Source organism: Magnolia sinica, chromosome 5 (genome assembly GCF_029962835.1).
Source record: "Magnolia sinica isolate HGM2019 chromosome 5, MsV1, whole genome shotgun sequence".
Lineage (NCBI taxonomy): Eukaryota > Viridiplantae > Streptophyta > Magnoliopsida > Magnoliales > Magnoliaceae > Magnolia > Magnolia sinica.
This window is the reverse complement of record NC_080577.1, coordinates 32,134,358-32,153,663: the sequence shown is the minus strand read 5'-3', so window position 1 is coordinate 32,153,663 and position 19,306 is coordinate 32,134,358. Positions and strand designations below refer to the sequence as shown.

The window sequence follows — 19,306 nt, the reverse complement described above, 5'->3', positions numbered from 1 at the left end:
CAATGGTAGATCGAGCACAGTGGAATTAATAGGAGAGACTTTTTTCCCTTCAACTGAGGGAAGTCCCAGCCGTCGGCCGATGTAGAACTAATAAGAGGAACTTTTCTTCCTTTCACCTGAGGAAAGTCCCAGTCGTTGATCGCGTAACTCAGATAGTCAAAATTTGAAAGAAATTCTCCTCCCTTGACCTGAGAAGGTTCTTTCATAACAGAATTCATAATGTAGGACTTGATTCCCTTACACTAAGGGAACCCTCATAGTTAGTCGTGTAGTATGAATATATGAGAAATCATTTAAAAGAATTTTATTCCCCTAACTTGGGAAAGTTCTTTTATTATAGAACTCATAAAGTAATAGAAAACACAATAGTAGAATCATGAGCACCTTTTTTCCTTTTAAAAAGGGAGGTCGATCTTAGTCGAGTAGGTCGGGGTTAGTCAACGAGTCTTATTACCGAGCTCGGTTGATTGGTTAGCTCGGGCGTCAGGTTTCCTTGACCTGCCCAACTTCCTCAAGTACCTGCCCCGGCTTGGTGTTCAAGCGAGTGTACCGATAGAAGCAATTTTTCGAATGTCGGTTGATACGATGGTCTCGATCTTGGTCGTCCTCTTTCTTTCTTTTGACATTAACAGCATAGGGCTCCCCTTCTTCCATTCGCTTCCTATTCTTAGCCAAGCTGTTTTATTCTCAAGCAGCTCTTCGTAAACTAAAAAACTCCTCAACATTGGAATATTTTTTAGATCGGTTAAGTAAATCCTCATTTAAGGCCGGCTACCATGGCCGCCAGAGCTATCTTGTCAAAATAATCGTCGACCTGGATAGCTTCAGCGTTAAAATGGATGACGTAGTCTTTTAGCACCTCATCCTTCCTCTGAGTAATTATGAGAATAAGAGTTGATGGTTTTCTTTTATCTTTTCCTCTAATGAATTTAGTGATGATGGCTTTTCTGAGCTACGCGAACAAACTGATGAATTTCGATTTTAATTGCCGAAACCATTTTAGTCCAGTCCCCGACAAAGTTAGGGAGAATACTCGACACATAACCGAGCATGACGAGCCATGAGCTTCATCCATGCCCTGAATGATTCCAAATACTCGACCAGGTCACCAGACCTGGAGTAGGTGGCGATTTGTGGCATTCGAAATTTGGGCAGGAGTTGGGCTCCCATAATGTCGTCAATAAACGATGACTTGGTTTCCTCCGACATAGCCTCGACGGAGGTCAGTATTTGTGTGTGGTAGACTTGTCAAATATCACCGATCTAACCTTGTAGTTCCTTGAGTTCTACCTTCCAGGGGCCCTCGTTCTTAGCTACTGCCTCGGGATCCTTTCCACGCCTTTTCTTCTCCAACGTGTGGCACAAGTCAGAGTCGGCGGGCATGGCAGTTCCCGAGGTATGGGAGGGCACGTGGCTTGGCTACCTAGGATGTTGCTTCGATCTTTGCAAGTCGACCGATGCTTGAGGTGGTGCAAAGATCTCGGTGGTTACCCCTTGCATCTATCCCTTGGTCGGGAGGTAGGTTTTGTCTCTCCAAAATCTGTGTTATCCGGTTAATGTTACCGGTCATTGCTTTGACTTGATGTTCTAGAGAGACGTGCCGACCTCGTCAGTTTTGGGAGCGCTACGCAAGGTCTGCGGGTGCGAAATCAGCCTGAAGTTGTGAGGGTGGGTCTTCGTGGTCTGCAGACTGCTCCGCTGGTAGGGGAGAGTTGCTGCGATTATGGCTTGGGCCCTTTTCCTACTTTTCACCATTATAAAATCACTATAAAAGATGGGAATGACTTTAATGTCTTTCCCACAAATGGCGTCAAACTATTAATGTAAAAATTGGGTCGATCCTTCCTCACCTCCTTCTAGCCGAAGTAGCTGTGATTTAATGGAAAATAAGGAAAGACATTGGGGGTGTTGGTTAAGACCGGGGACCCTCCGATGCCTAAGTCAGGTAGTTTCCCAAGAGAAGTAGAAGAATCGAGATATTTGTTATGTGTACGTTTACTCATGGTAGCAGGTGTATTTATAGGCTTTTGGGGACGATAGCATATATGGCAATGGCTCTCTATGATGGATGCGTATTGCGGAAGGGATTTTCATCCGAATGCGTCGTGGTTATCTCCATGATATCTACAACAAAGATCTTGGGAAGATCTTATCTCAATATATTCTAAGTATATTTGTATTTCGAGGTAGTGGTCGATATCCGAAGCCAACCTCCGAGGCCAAGATCTTTGGTTGAGACTGACCTCCAAGGCCGAAGTCGGTATCTGAGGCCGAAGTGATTTTTCAATCATCAAGCAATCCATAGTCTTCAAGTCTATACATTTGGTCAGTACATTTTACCTATAACACCAGCAATGAAATCTAATATAGTGGTTGCCTCCTAATTTATATAAGGAGCAAACAATGAATATTTGTCATCTCCCAATCTATATAAGGAGCACATGATGGAGAGCTCAAAGCACCAATCGAGCCATCACACATAATATCTTACAACGCAATATTGTTTTATCTTAGTTTTAACTTTAGTTCCTTCACTTCTGTCAATCTCACTATAGAAAGTTGAGAGTTTAGCACAGTGTAGATCATTGTTGTCCAGCATCACCATTGCAGTATGCCTAGGAGTAGTGTAAATATTCACGACCTACTGTCGGTAAATCCCAATCAACTGAATCCATACTTAGAAGATCACACTAATCACATCTTGCTAACCATCTACCATTAAAAAAAAAAAAAAGGCAGAATCAAACTTTTATTAACAGAAATACTACAAAGGATTTAATTAAACTCAAACACATAAGAGTCCCCCAATACTCATGAATTCCCATACCAAATCAAGACCATCCATTTTTATTAAATCTGATGATCAAGTCCACACACAAAGTTGGATATCTACCGTGGAAGTTGAAATTTTTTAGAGAAAACAATTGATGTTAGTTAAATATTTGAGTACCTTTGTGCATTCTTACTAATGTATAATAAAATTTGAACAGTTTTAATTTTAATTAAAGTTTTGTATTTTAATAATATTTATATATCAGATGCACGCTTGCGCATGCACACATAAATGCATATATAAGCCATTTTTTTCGCCCTGGTTTTTTTTTAAAGTCCAACCTAAAGTTTTGACTCATCGAAATGAATTAAACATCATCCCTTCTCGTATTTTTCCTTATTGCGTTTGTGGATTAACATTAGTGCATCCTGACCATCCAAGGGTAGAGGCAACCAAGAATGCCTATGCCAACATGACGCATGCATCATTCGGACCATTCATCTCATTTTGTCTCCCCATTTGTATAAAGTCCAAAAGTCCACTCATCAGGCATGCTACACACACGAGCGAATATACACTATTAGTCCGTCATAGACGCGGATTGAGTACTACCCCGCCGTACCTAACTAGAAACGGACAGGGGCTTTGACGGTCCACCGTAATGTATGGGTTTTATCCCCACCGTCCATCCATTTTTCCATTTCATTTTTTAGGGTAAAAGCCCAAAAATAAGGCAGCTTCAAGGCTCAAGTGAACCACACAGTGGGGATTAAACACCTACCGTTGAAAACTTTTTTAGGGGCACAAAAGTTTTGGATAAGCTGATATTTGCGTTTTCCCTTCGTCCAGATCTATGTGACCTTATGAACAGGTTGGATGGCAATTAACCATCACGGTGGACCCTAGGAAGGTTCCAACAGAGAGTGAGGTCCACTGGAGCCTTGGATCTGCTTCATTTTTCTGACTTGTACCCTAAAAGTATATGTCAAATGGATGGATGGTGTGGATAAAGCTCATATATCAGGGTGGGCCATCAGAGCCACTATGGGTAATACCCAATCTGTGTCCACTAGTCATACTTTTCTTTTTTGTTTTTTTGGTATATTATTATTAATCTGCATCACCGGCATGACTCTCCCACGCGACAAAACTCATACAGGGCCATGCGTGTCCATGTGGAAGAAAACACAAGGAATTGGCACGCGGATTGCATACGGAAGATTTCCTGCGAAAGCCTTCTGCGGGAAGTTCCTGCGCTGGAAACTTAAGTGGGCCCACTGTAATGTTAGTAAGAAATCAACCCCATCCATCTTTTATATATATATATATATATATATAGATCATTTTAAGATATGGAACCAAAAATGAACCCGATCCATGACTCAAGTGAGCCGAAAAGGTGAGGTTTGAATGTACACAGTGAAATATTCATGGGGCCACAAAAGTTTTGAATCAGAATAATATTTATGCTTTCAATTCATCCCAGTAGGAATGGCGTTACAAACGGTATGGATGACATGTAAACATTTACTGTCGGCCTAGGGAGGTTTCAACGGTAGGAATTTCCCTACCCACCTTTTACTTTAGTGCGGTCCACTTGAGTCTTGGATCCTGATCATTTTTTGTCTTAAGTCCTAAAATGAGCTCAAAAAACGGATGGATGGGGTAGATTGCTCACAAACATCACGGTGGGCCCCACCTAGGTTTCCAGGCGAAAGGCTTTAGCCGGAAATCCGCGTGCCGATCCTGCTGTTCCGTGGGGCCCGCCACAATGTATGTGTTTTATACGACGTCGTCCATCTTCGTCCGGTCATATTAGGGCATAAGGCTAAAAATGAAGCAGATCGAGATCCGAGGTGGACCATAAGCAGAAAATAGTGTTGATTTAACACCCACCACCACTAAGAACTCTCTACACGTCTCCTGTAATGTTCATTTGTCGCACCCAGGAAATTTTAATTGGTGGGCGTCCCCTCACCACCCGTTTTTGTGTTTTGTGGTACACTTAGGTTTGTATCTATCTCAGTTTTGAGTCGTGCAGTAAAGGGAGCTGAAAAAATGAGTGGACGGCCGGAATAAAACACATAAAACTTGGTGGGGCCCTATGGAGCAGCGACCAGTGGGGTGTGACTCGGCGCTGGGAGGGTCAGTATGCATTCCAAGTCCCAGGAATTCACACCTACACGTGAAATATGGTATCCATGGTCATGGCCTTACCTTGTGATCAGCACCATCTTTGGGTGTGGTGTAGCTCATCCAAATGGTGGACCGCTAATGAGAAGGTACGAATTCACCGTGAATCTCAACCCAAGGAAAGCTACCGATTCTTAAACAAGGATGGGACGGGGATCGTCTGTGACCCCAGACGCTAGGTGGGGACGACCGATGTTTGTGAGAAATTTACCCCTCCATTGGAGGCAGATCCAAAACTCGAACCGAAAATCCAACGTTGAAACATTCTCGACCACTGAAGTTTTAGATCAGACTAATAATGACCTTATGACTGGTAGGCATATCTCTACCCACTTTTGTCCTGCAAGGAGGCAGGAAGAAAGAAAGACACTAAACTCAACTCTGTGGGGCCCACCGTGATTAGGTGGGATGAAATTGCATTTGGTCCCATGGAATTGCATTTGATCCTTCCCATGTGAGAATTCTTTGAATTTTGAAACCCGCTACACGTGTGGCCCCACATTGATGGGGTGTTATCCTAGGGCCAGAATTTTATCCTAAACATAAGATTGGAAGGCTAAAATACCGTAATATTTCCGACTTACAATCATTTTGCAATAAATACGTTAATCCAATCTAATATAATTCAGTACCATTTTAATCCACGGACCAAAGACGCATAACGGAGTTGCTCGATGGGCAATCCGCTTCCCACAAAGAAACAGTAGCAAGGGGACAAAAAAATAATAATAATAAGGACGTCTCGTGAATTCATACGGCAGATACGGCCTACCCTTTCTAGCTTTCAAAAGAAGTAAAAAAGCAAGAAAGAGAATAAACGAAAGCATATCCGGATACCAAACAGCTGGGCCCAACCACAAAATAGAACCTTTGGAAAAGGTCAGAAGAAACGAAAGCTTCTTTCTTCGCCGGCAAGAAACCTTCTTTTCCCTCTCTTCGCATCGGAGGTTTAGCTAGAATAATAAGCTTTTTCTACAGCTCTCTTCGTGGGCCTTTAATGTGGTCTGCGTACAGAATCCAACCCGTCCAAAAGAATTTCCCATCAACAAAATGGGACCGTCCCAAAAATAAGGCTGATCCAACCATCACGCAGCGGGCCACACCTTGAATTTAGAAGTTTTTAACGATTGTATAGACCTGAGTTTTGGGCATCCCTTAATCAAGGGTGGAAATCACTTGCAGATGGCATATACACAACACGGTGGACCCACACGCAGGTGGGGGTCGTAGGAAAAGCTTTTTTCTGCAAATGTTTACAGAGGATTCGGCCTCCGCAGTTCCCACAAGTTGTGATTCCCTGCATCTTTCCCGCCAGGATACCGTGTAGTAAATCAGAACCATGGAAACGATGCACCCAACATGAAGATCACCCTGCTGGAAAACAAAACGCTAAAAACAAAAAAAGGCTGATCGATCAGCTCACTAGGTGAGCCACACCTGTTGAATCAGACGGTCGGTTGTACATTGATTCTACAGTGGGGTCCACCTGATGACCGTACAGACCTGAATTGTTTTCCGGAAACGGATTGGCTACTCCCCGCTGGTGGTCGGTGCTCGGTGGGCCTACCATGATGTATGTGTTTCATCAATGCCGTCCATCTATTTTTCTAGATCATTTTACGGTATTACACAAAAAATGAGGTATATCCCAATCTCAAGTGTACCACATTATAGGAAACAGTGTTGAATGAACGTCAACCATTAAAAACTTTTTAAGCCCATAAACGTACTGGATCAAGCTGATCTTTGTTTTTTCCCTTCATCTGATTCTTTATTACCTAATCAACATATTGAATGTCAAATAAACAGTACAGCGGGCCTTAGTAGGATCTAAATGATGGATATCCGATCACAATTGTTTTCCTGTGGTGTGGTCCACCTGAGATTTATAACCCTTTCATTTTTGGCATTATGCCTTAAAATGATCTTTAAAAATGGATGAACATGGGATGAAATACATACATCATGGTAGGGCCCACAGATCACCGACCACTAGCCACGGGGCTGGTGTCAGGGGAGTAGCCAATCCGTTCCTTTGTTTTCCAGTTGGACCTCATGGTAGGACGTACCATTAATGGAACAGGACATCCTATACAAATGTGACAAGTACTCAAAACACAACAGAAAAAAGATTCTCATATACGCATTCGTTTATAGCTGAAACTTCGTATATACAGTCTCTAACTCTCTCATCTCTCAGAGAAACTCGGAAAAAGGGGGAAAGGGGTAGGAAAAAAAAAAGAAAGAAAAGAAAATTCTCGCTTCAGTCTCTTTCTCCCTCTCCTGCACAAGCGCTGCTGCTATGGTGTCTTCCATCGGATTATCTTTCCTCCCCCATAAAACCCCGGGTATGGAACCATCTACAACCTGATGGAGCGAACCGGGTTCGGAGGGGCGGGGGCGTAAATGTACACAAACAGTCTTTATACAGTATACGCGACCGTAGACAGTCTTCCTCAGGTCAGATCGGCTACCGGGCTTGTCTCTCCTCCACTTGTAATCCACGGATGCCCTAAAAGAAGAGCGAATAAAAATCAGTCCATGAAACCCTAAAATTTTCTTTTAAAAAATGCAGAAAACGGGGAAAAAGATAGCATCGGAAGCACTAGAAATCCAATAGAAAAATATTCTTGCAAGAAACACTAATTTTCTAAGAAAAAAAGAAAAACCACCACCAAAATCCCTAATCAGGGGGGAAAAGGGGAGAAGGAGGTTAGAAAGAGGATACTTACTGAGAACTTGCTCGGCCGAGAATCTCTTGGACACGTCCTTACAAAGCATCCTCCGTATCAGATCCTTCGCCGACGACGACACGGCGCGGAAAATCCTAGTCGGAAACCGGAGATTGGCACGCAGAACCGCCTCAAAGATCTCAGCGGCGGAATCGCCGTAAAAAGGAGGGATTCCAGCCAGCATTATATACAGAATCACCCCCGCACTCCACACGTCGATTTTCTCGTTGTAATCCCTACCGGAAATCACCTCCGGTGCGACGTAGTACGGCGTCCCAACGATTCCCCGCATCGACCGCCCGCTGTCAACGAAACAATCCGCAGATCCAAAATCGGCAAGTTTGAGACGGTTCCGTCCGTCGAAGAGGATGTTGTCCGGCTTGATATCTCGGTGAGCAACGCCACGGCGGTGACAGTGCGCAATCGCCTCCATCAACGGCGACATCACGGAGGCGGCCTCCGGCTCAGAAAACGTCCGTTCGGAGATCCGGTCGTAGAGATCCGGCAACGGGCAGAGCTCCAAGACCATGTGGAGGGAGGATTCATCCTCGTAGACGGCGTAGATCTGGACAACATTAGGGTTTCCAGCGACGAGTTGCATGATCTTGACTTCCTTCTCGAGGCACTCGCGGTCGAGGGAATCGGAGAGGAGGCGCTTGTCGATCGTCTTGCAGGCGAAGAAATCTCGGGATTCCAGCGAAAAGCACCGGAAAACGGTGCCAAATCTTCCGCGGCCGAGCTCTTCGCAGATCTCGTAGTCTCTCTTCAAAGCTTCGCTCATCTCCCTTTCTTCTTCCTTTTCTTCTCTCAAAGAGAAATCGGACGGACTAGAAAAGCATTTATAGGTGAGTATGGTATTTTTCAGTGGAATATTCGGTTTGCGAGCACTCTCCAATAGAACTCAGCCACGCGTCATCCGCCTGCTAAAACCGTACGTTAAAGCACTTAGACTTGCAGAAATTTTACGGAAATACCACTAGCTTTCCCACTCGGACTCCTTGAAATAGAATTTCAAACTTTCACCGTGAAGCTCGGGACGGGAGAGAGACTTCTAGTCCATCTGGGACGCGTTCGTTTTACCTGCAGCAATACTGGATGGATTGTATATGTAAGTAATTGAGAATAAACTTCAATGGCTTATATTAAAATCTGAGAAAGATCAACGGTATGGATCATCAATGATGTTGGGTTAATAGATTTGAACGGTTCTAATTTTTTAGTCGCGACGGACGGAAAGAAACTCGAGTAGGACTGTTTGTTGCAGGTGTGTGATGGTCCATTACTTGCGGAGCTTTCTTGTTTGTTGCAGGTGTGCGATGGTTGATTACTTGATAGAACTGCTGTTTGGAAATTCGTTTTGTTGGGTGGGCGTCAAGATCATTAGCATGTGTGACCATCAGAGGCATCCTCTTGCTATCAGAACCGTCCATCATTTGAATGTTTCAGTGAACGGCTGGTGTTCTAAGAAGAAGACTGGGCAGATGAGTCTGACCGGTGATTAGTGGAATTGAATTTGAGCCATTGAAAATACTTTCTAGTGGACTTGGATCAATGATATGAGCGATCAGAATCATCCATCCAGGCTAGAGCCTAGACCATGGACGGGTCCAACGACAAAAGGCAACAATAACAAGGGGTAGTCAACGGTTCTGGTTCCAGTCAGGTCTAGTCTACAGGCCGTGGGTGCTCCGGCAGATGGGTACAGGTCTGGTCATGTTGGACCCGACCAGGCAAGATCTTGTGCCCATCGTCCAATCAGGTTCGGTACTCGACTAGTTTTTGGACCTTGGTTTTGAATTACGTATCAGGTCCGAGTCAATGAGGGAATCTGATGGGTCAGGACCACCTGATGGATGGATTAGATGGATCGCACACTCATAGCCCCTCTGAAACACGTGTGGGCTTTTTTATATGAAATCTCGTTCAATTGCTAGATTATCAATGAAATTAACTAAACTAACTCGACCTGATTTCGACCACTTGGATTGAACTTGGCTCAACCCAAAAATATGAGGAGGGTTCAGGCCCATTGACAGATCAACCAAAAAAGCACACCCAATGATCTAGATGTCTGGTTCTTGGCTATTAAATGGACGGTGAGAGTATCAAAAGATCATTGTCCTCATTCGAAGGGGCGGCTAGAGTCTCCAACTGTGTACTATCATGGTTTGGTCAACCAGATGGATGGTCCAGATTGGCTGATCATCCCATGGCAACGGATCAATATTCAAACGAGTACATAGCACAACCATCCTATGGCCTATGCATTATACAACGCAGGTTCATCCAAACAATTAAAATCAAATGCTCGTTATAGATGGTACATGTACTAAAAACCCCACGGATTGGAAGGATCTCTACCTTTCAATAGGTAGCCAATACATCAATGCTCCACATTCAACACAAAAGACGAAGACAAACCCAACGTCCTATATCCAGGATCTTCCAATCTAGGGGCAGGTAGCGTCTACCACGAGGTCCAGGTCCATCAGAACAATCTTTCAGGCCAACCGAAGGCCGATTGCCTACTGAGTAAGCTCCGTGGCGCCCATACGTATGTATACATCTTATCCATGCCGTCCATCCGTTTTTCAATATTATTTTAGATTAAAAAAACAAAATTGAAGCATAACCAAAGCTCAAGCAAACCAAGTGACATCCACCGTAAAACCTTCCTAAGGCCCATAGTTATATTTATTTGTCATCTAATTCGTTCATAAAGTCATACAGACATCATGGATAAAGGTAAAATATAAATATCATCCCGATTCAAAACCCATATAGTCTCAAAAAGTTTTCTAATAGTAGGAATTTAATTCACACTGTTTCCTGTGTTGTAGTCCACTTGAGCTTTGGATATGCTTCAATTTTGGGTTTATGCCATGAAATGAGCTGAAAAAATGGATGGACGACCTAGATAGGATACATACATCACGGTGGGGCCCACAGAGTTTACTTGGCCATAGCGTACTGAGTTACTAAGGCCAACCGTGCTTTAGTACGGCATTGTACAATGCTCGGCTGGAGAATTTGTACATTATGATCCGATTTTCAATTTTTGCAAGTGGATATAATATTGTAATGATCCAAACCGTTGATGTAATTGGGATCTTATTTTGATGGCACATGCTCTGAAAATTACTGAAAATGTAAAATCCTCACCCTTCTATTTGAGCGCCGGAAAATAGACAGTTGGAAATAAAAGAATAGAAGCCGTCCACATTAAACCATGGAAAGGACACGGAAATCGACGGCTAGGATTGTCCACGCTGAAATGGGTATCATGATTTCAACGGTTTGGATCTACACCAAAGATCCACAAGCTTACAATAGCTCTGTCTACCGGGGGAATAGGGAAGAGAAAGAAAAGAAAAGATAAACAGGGATCAGTTGGCACATGTTCGTGTTGAAACCGTCCTTTAGGTGGGGCCCACAGATTTATAGCTAACTACGGTTACGTTGGTTGGAATAGGGAATCTGCTCATATCAAGCGGCTTTCGGAGGACGTTCCGGACGTTACGAGTACGGAAGAAAAGAGGACGCTGGATGGGAAAGGAGACGGATTAGGTGCGGCCCCGGCCTTGCCCAAGACGGTACAGCCCTTAACGTGGAGCCCACCTTCATGTATGTATTATATATCCACACCGTCCATCTGTTTCTACATTTCATTTTAGGGCACGGATAAAAAATTAACAGTGCCTAAATCTCAGGTGGATCATACTATAAGAAACAGTAGTGGTTGAACGCTCCAAAATTAAAAATTCCCTAGGGACCACCGTAACGTTTATTTTCAATCCAACCTGTTGATAAGATCAAAAAAACATGGATGAAATGAAAAACTAAATATCATATTGATCCAAAACATTTTTAATCCACAAGAAGGTTTTATTAGTCAATCCCACTTTTTCCTAAAGTGTGGACCACCTGAGATATCGATCTTATTCATATTTGGAATCTTGTTCGAAAATAATCTGTAAAAATAGATGAACGGATTGGATATACGATACATACATCATGGTGGGACCCACTGTAAGAGTCGCACCGTCTTGGGGAAGTGGTTACGTGGAGGAGCTTGTTTTGGCCAATCATATTCTTCCATGTGTCCTACGCCACACGAGGTCCACTCCCAACAGGGAAATTGTTCAGTGGAGCGTCACGTCTACCTTCCGTGCAACCACACGGAAGAAGGGCAGTGATGCCGTCTATTTAGTGACCCCTAAGATGGACGGCCAAAGTTTCCCGAAACCAAACCAATGAATCTATTATAACCATCCGTTTTAACAACTTTCTGAAATGAAGAACACGAACAGTTTTAAAGACACTGATCAGCGGATGGGATTCTCGAATCTGTGTTTACTTCTGGTTTTCACCCATCCATATCTGGGAAGACATCATGGACGGTCCAGATTCATCGTATCCTTTGTCATTTATGTTGTAAAAGGTAGGTTTCACAGAACCTCAGTGGAGACGAATCCACTGAATCTTTTCTCTGATCTTTGTTTCTATTCCATAACTTATTTGATATGCTACGCCACTTATAATAAGCGCAACACTCTGTTGAGCTTTTGACGATGGTTCTTCCATTCTGCAGTTCAACAGGTAAATAACAAAAATACCTGCCAGTTCTTCTACCACGACTGAGGTCGACCCACCAGTTTGACCGGCTGCGCCAATGGTTCCTGATCAAGACCCTATGATCTACTGGGCCACCATGTGGATTGACCATACCCTCAAAATTTTCTATAATGGGCACTCCTGACCGTTAAAATTGCTGCGCGCGCAAAAGGACGGTGGAGAACAAAATGAAGATATTGCTTACACCCAACGCAGAAAAAAAAAAGAGGATATTTTGATCTGTAAGGAAATTTTGGAGCATGATCCTTCCATGGTGGGGCCCGTGAGAATCAATGGTTCCTCCACAAATCCTGGTAAAATAATTTTATTCTACAAGTAGTGAGCGTGGGACCCACTACGGTGTGCGTATCAGATCCAATCCGTCCATCAGGATCTCCCCAACATGAAATTTGGTGGCCCCAAAAATCAGGTCCATCCAACCGTCAGGTGGCCGCCCATGTCAACTTGGAGGTTATTGAACGGTTGTTCGTTGTTTTTCATAGCACGGCCAGCCTAATTATTATATAAGCTGGGTTTTCTTGCATCCTACCATCATGGTGGGCTTCACATACCGAACGGGTTGGATTGCATACACACAACACGATGGGCCCCACCGTTGAAAACAAAGGACAACCATCCAAATTTGTCCAAATTCGCACGGTAACCCAATTGACGGTCGGATCATCCTTATATTTGGGGAATCAAAATTCCATGGTGGGATGCAGGTGGACAGGTTGGATTCTATACACAGGACCCGGTAGTCCCCACGCTTCTGAAATTAGCTTATTCTCCAACACCCTGATGAACGGCTTCCTGTTCAAGCCCTTGACTACTTGTGGAATAAGCTTAGCATATTCCGGAAGATTCATAACATGGGCGGGCCCCACCGAGGATTATCGTGGCGCAAAAGTCATTCGTAAGTGGGCCCGTTGAATAAAATGTTCAAACCATGAAAAATGTGGGAGATGATACAGACAGGCCGGAATATGGTGGAGCCATCTCTCCGGAGCACACTCAAGAAGATTATGTATCAATCACGACCGTTAATCTAGTTCCCCATAATGTGGACCTGTTTAATCATAGACCATCAATGATGTTTATCACTAAATGGACGGCCCTGAACGATGCATCACATGAGAGATGGTACTACCGAATTTAGTTTCTTCCACTCTGCCCGATCATCTCCTGCCTAATGCAGACGTGGGATGTTAGTTGATATGGCCTACCTAATGGTTAGTTAGGCATGATTTTCGGAACATCACATCATGGTGGTGGGGTGGGGCTAACCTACTGGACGGGTTGGAAATAACACACAACATGATGGGCTCCACAAAGGAACATTACATACCATGTACTTTGGTATTAGTCTAGTAGCTATGTCCGTTTTACAAAGCAACTGTGACAACGAAAGAAGCAGATGATCGAGCTATGTGTGTCCCACCATCATACATGAACACCTTATAAAACTAGCTACTCACATGGTTTTACGAGTTTTAGGAGTGATTTTACATTATTACTATAGTATGGCCCACCCAAGTTTGAATACCATAATAAAGGAACACGTTATAAAACCATCATGCTAATCACATGGTTTTCGAAGTTTTAGGCGCGATTTTACATTATTTCTGTAGCATGGCCCACCTAAGTTTGAATTAGGCTGATTTTTAGCTATGCAGGTGAACTTATGAGGCAGCTCGCATAATGCATTGTTTGAATTTCACATACAACACAGTGAATCTTCTAACCTATTTGATGATTCACCTGCGTAGAAAAAGATGGTACAAACACAGTTTTCATTACCGTGATTTGCTCCAAGTCACTCAGGTGCATTTAGCACTGCTGAATTAAATTCTGAAAAGAGGATCCAATGCAACAAGGGGTCGTTTGGGAGTGTGAATTGGTGTGAATCGTTGTGAACTTGGTTTTGTGCGTTTGGAAGGAGTGTATTCGATGTGATTTGGAGTAACATCCAATGTCATGCAATCTAGTTACCAGATGAAGCGCCCCACCATGATAAAGGCACACCTTATAAAAGCATGCAATCAACGTGATTTTAGAAGTAGTTTTAGGCGTGGTTTTACATTATTGCTGTGGTGTGGGCCACCTGAGTTTTGATTGTGCTGATTTTTAAGCTGTGCAGTGACAACTAATGCATGTTTTGAATTCCACACACATTGCAGAGACATATGATCCATTCTCATTAGATCATTTGAGGTGGGAGAATATATTATAAAGGCATATTTGCTGCTGTCGAATTCAAACACTTGATATTCTGCTTTGATACTAGGGCTGAAAGTCAGGCAAGTTGGGCCAGGTTGGTGCTCAATCCTAGCCCAACCCAAGGTTCATATACCTCAAACCTAACCCAATTAACCTCAAGTCGGGAATTCTCAACCCAAGCCCAACCCGAGCAAGCTCGGTAGGGTTGGTTGGGTTGATACATAGTAATATTTTTGTTATAACATTAGTTTATTATATTTCAATACAAGTCTTATATTTTGTATCTATGATTTTATTAATTATATATTTAGTTATTTATCGTAAAGAACTTCACTTTTTCTAAACAAACAAGCAAAAATATTGGACAACTATTCATTTAACACTTAAAAATATCAAATTTCAAGCATTATCAAATATCAACAACAAATCAATTTTCATATAATATCATATATAAGAAAGAAAACACAATAGAAATTAGAAAGACAAGAACATATCTGGCGTCTTATATATTTTTGTCAAAGTGTTAAAGAATAACATCTCTTTTATTATTGGCCCTACTTTTTATTAAAAAAAATGCATATTAAAAGTTTTAATAACCTACAGAATACATACATAACTTATACTTTTATATTCAAAATCAAATACTACTTAAGAGTAGCATTACTTCTCAACTTCCTTCAATTTTATTTTATTATGTCTATTGCGTGGTTCTGTTTTCGGTTGTGTGCGGGCGTGCCAGAATTGAAATTGTAGCTCAATTTAAACCAAACAACTATCACCACAATCACCAAGATATGCAGACATGTAGTGTATAACTGATATCTGATGAGATCGATCGTCTATTCAACCACTCGCTCAATATGTAAACAAGATCAAACGATATTCAGATGGTGGGGTTCGTCCTCTAATGATGGGTTACACCTTTACCTTTTGTACGAAAGGACTTTTTAATACATATGAAGTGAAATAAGAAAGGGATTTTTATAGTTGGTTGCAAGAAACAGTTGCAAAACACCTTTCCGAGTGAATAACCGAATCCAACGTGTGAGCGTATTCTCAAATTACAACTAAGATGACCAACTAGTTGATTAACACTACGGATTACACTACGGAATGTAAACAGTAGGTTGAAAGTAAAGAATTACACTAAGGAATGTAATTTGCTTGACAGGAAAAGTAAAGGATTACACTATAGAATAGTGGAGGCTGGAGCTTTCTTTTTCTCATTTGCCATTGTTAAGTTGTTGTAAGCAAAGAAAACGGTTTTGAAGTCATTCCCACATTCAGCGCCAAACTGTTGATGCAGAAAATTGGTTAGCCTTCCCTGGACCTTCGAGTGTCTACACAAAAAATGGATAAAGAAGACCCTGACTTAAGCAGGGGACCCTTCGATGCCAAAGTCAAGCCATTGAATCTGGGTCTCGTTGAAGATTGGGTTTAAGGCTTAGAATTGTGCATACCTTTCACCATTAGGAACGCTCCTATTTATAGGTGAGGAGGGGCAGTGGCGTAGGAGGGATCTCTCTATTTAGTAGGGATACCTCGCAATAGGATTCGAGTCCTACTATAAGTCATGAGGATTTTCCTAGATTCTCGGCTAACATCTCGAACGGATCCATGTTGCGGTAGACTTCCTATATCTTTGGCCAGGATCTCGGAAAGATGCGGTCAGGATCAGGCCAGATTCAAAAGGAGGTGGGTTGTGCTGACCTGGGAGTAGGAGTGTACACCGAGTCGAATTGAGGCAAGCTGGCCTCAGCTCAGCTCGGCCACTAGCTGACCCCTGCTTGAACTCGACTTGGCTCGGTCCTCGAGCTTGACTAGCCAGCTTGGCTCAGTTTGGTCAATAGCTCGAGCCAGTTCGAGTCAAGTTTGTCTATGCAGCATTTTTTACAAATACATGAACTACACCTTCAAAATCTCACTGTATGTAAAACAACAATAGTGATTTTACAAATATTTTATCAAACACCTTCTAAGCAACATAAAAAATCAAGAAAAAAAAATGGGTATTTGTTTCATATACATACCTTCCTTGCCACCAGCCACACTTGGTGAACAACATCAACATCAAAGTAACCGAGTCACCAAACTGATTCGATCCGAGTTCAATTCGAGTTGGGTTCGATCCGAGTCAAGTCAAGTCGAGCTGGGGCCAGCTCGAACTCATTTTTGAGTTCAAAAAATCATCTCGACTTGGCTCGAACTCAGCTTCGAACTGAGTCGAGTCGAGCAAGCTAACCGAGCTAGCTCGGTTCGTGTACACCCTTACCTAGGAGTATGCCAACCTGGAATCTTGTCGATCTGACTCCTATGGCAGGTGATAGGTCTTTCTGTTTCGACGATGATATCCCGAGCTCGATCCCATTTCCTGCTAGGTCTCGGATCAAAGGTAGTTATTTCGGTCGTATCGGTCTATTGTCCGACCTGGATAAGCACATAAAGTTCTGACTTGATTTTATCTTATTGGTTGATCTATTTTTCCCATAACATGTATCATGCACATACTACCAAAGTTTTTTTTTTTTAATAATCGTGACTTGGTACTTCCTCTTCTTGCGACTTTTGCATCACGCAAGCTCTATCTGAGCCGTACCTTTTTACTCTTCTTTTTTTCTTCTCTAGTAGTGTTAGTGTCTTTCACAAGCACTTTGGAAAAAGACACCCACAGACTGATTTCTATGAGCACGGATCCTCTGTTTCGTGGAGACAGCGAGCAGCTGAATCCAATATTATTATTGGTCCACATCACTGTAAGTGCCACGTTACTGGCTTTTTTTAATATAAAAAAACTACATTTCAGAAAAAGTCTAACGTAGTTAGACAGTTTCGTTTGGAAATCGGATTGCATAACAGTACGCTCTTGCTCTTACCGTACTAAGTAAACTCAATTGGGCCCACCTTGTATGTATGTGGTCACGCCGTCCATTTGTTTTTCCATCTAATTTAAGGGGTTGAGCCCAAAATTGAAGTATGTCCAAATATCAAGTGGATCATACCACAGTAAACAGTGGGGATAATGATTTCCACCGTTGAAACCTTGTTAGGCCCTACAGTGATGTTTATTTGTCATCCAACATGTTCATGAGATCATACAGGCATGGATGAAGAGAAAACACAAATATAAGCTTGATCCAAAACTTTTGTAGCCCCTAAGAAATTTTCAACAGCAAGCGTTTAATTCAACTGTTTCCTATAGTGTGGTCCATTTTAACATTGTATATGCTTCATTTTTGGTCTCAAGCCCTAAACTTATCTGGTAAAATTGATGGATAGAGCGGATAACATACATAAGTTATGGTGGACCCCACAGAGTTTACTCAATACGCTAACGTAGTGAGTTACTCACTATGAAATCCGCTTCCTTTCATATGGGGATTCACTGCACGAGTTAAGTAGCGAGACTCGCTACTAAAGTGACGTCACCTAGTTATGTGGATCCCACCATGATGTATGTTTTGTATCCACACCGTCCATCCATTTGGAGAGATCATTTTAGGGCATGAGCCAAAGAATGAATCAGATCTAAAACTCGAGTGGACCCCACCACATAAAACAGTGAAGAGAGTCATGCCCACCATTAAAAACTTCAAGGGTTACAAAAGTTTTCGATCAAGCTAATATTTATGTTTTCCCTTCTTTAATGTCTATGTCAACTTATGAATAGGTTGGATCTCAAATAAAAATCACGGTGGACCTTAAGAAGGCTTCAACTGTGGTCATAACTCTCCTCACTGTTTTATGTGGTGCGGTCCACTCCAGCTTTGGATCTGCTTCATTCTTTTGATCATGCCCTAAAATGATCTCTCCAAATGGATGGACAGTGTGAATACAACACATACATCATGGTGGGCCCCACATAAATTGGTGAAGTCACTTGAGTCCAGCTACTCAACCTCCTGTTGGTAGCTAATCCACCTCCAATTTCTTTCTTTTAAAATTTAATTAGGTGACATCATCTCATGGCAATTTTATAAGATAAAAACAATATTTACAAAATCCGCCTAATTAGCAAGGAATATTAGCTGCTAATCTTCGAATCACCAATGTTTCTTGTGGTGTGGTCCACCTGAGATTTGGATATTCCTCAATTTCGTGCTCATGAACTAAAAATGGATGGATGACGTGGATAAACTACATACATCATGGTGGAGCCAATAGAGCTTTTTCAATAACACACAACACTGCAATTGGTGGTATATGATATCAGTGTCGCCTTTGTCAAAGTCACTGGTATGAGCAAATAGTCAATGGATCAGGTGGACCTTACTATCATGTTTTCTGAAAAATCAACCTGGACCACAAAGTGCATCACCCAATCAATTCTATCTATAATTTAGGTTGACCACATAATTGTAAACAGTGTATAGACAATCCTCACCTTCCAAATTGTTTCCATTAGTCTGGCCAAAGTGATTTATGTATCGATATGATTTTTTGTAAAATGCTTCTTTTAAAAAAATAATTTAGTTATTGAAGTGGATTTTGATGTAAGTATAATGTTTGATCCTTTAAAATAAAGGGTGGACATCTCTCTCCCAACTATTTCCTTTAGTGCATATCTCTAGGCTCAATATGGGACTTAATAGCCAATGGTTATAATGGATATTACATAAATATCAAGTGGGCCCCAAAAAAATCAAGAGTCACGCCCCATACAATATATATACATACATATATATATACATACATACATATATATATATATATATATATATATATATATATATATATATATAAACTCTCTTTACAATTAGAGAAGTATGGGGGATTG

At 42.1% G+C, this 19,306-nt stretch overlaps 1 protein-coding gene across 1 annotated transcript; it reads right to left on the bottom strand.

Annotated features, from left to right (window-relative positions):
• Positions 1–7,079: 7,079 nt before the first annotated feature.
• Positions 7,080–8,520, bottom strand: LOC131245906 (phosphoenolpyruvate carboxylase kinase 1). Its single transcript, XM_058245679.1, has 2 exons — positions 7,699–8,520; positions 7,080–7,478 (listed from the first exon to the last, which is right to left on the bottom strand). Exons 1-2 carry the CDS (start codon positions 8,477–8,479, stop codon positions 7,423–7,425), a joined length of 837 nt encoding a protein of 278 aa, XP_058101662.1. The 5' UTR covers positions 8,480–8,520; the 3' UTR covers positions 7,080–7,422.
• Between the last annotated feature and the right edge of the window lie 10,786 nt (positions 8,521–19,306).

Excerpts from the sequence above, each read along its gene's own strand:
- LOC131245906 (XM_058245679.1), bottom strand. The coding sequence starts at position 8,479 with ATGAGCGAAGCTTTGAAGAGAGACTACGAGATCTGCGAAGAGCTCGGC. Across the intron at positions 7,479-7,698 it reads CTCGGCCGAGCAAGTTCTCA|GGCATCCGTGGATTACAAGT; the intron begins GTAAGTATCCTC and ends CTCTTCTTTTAG.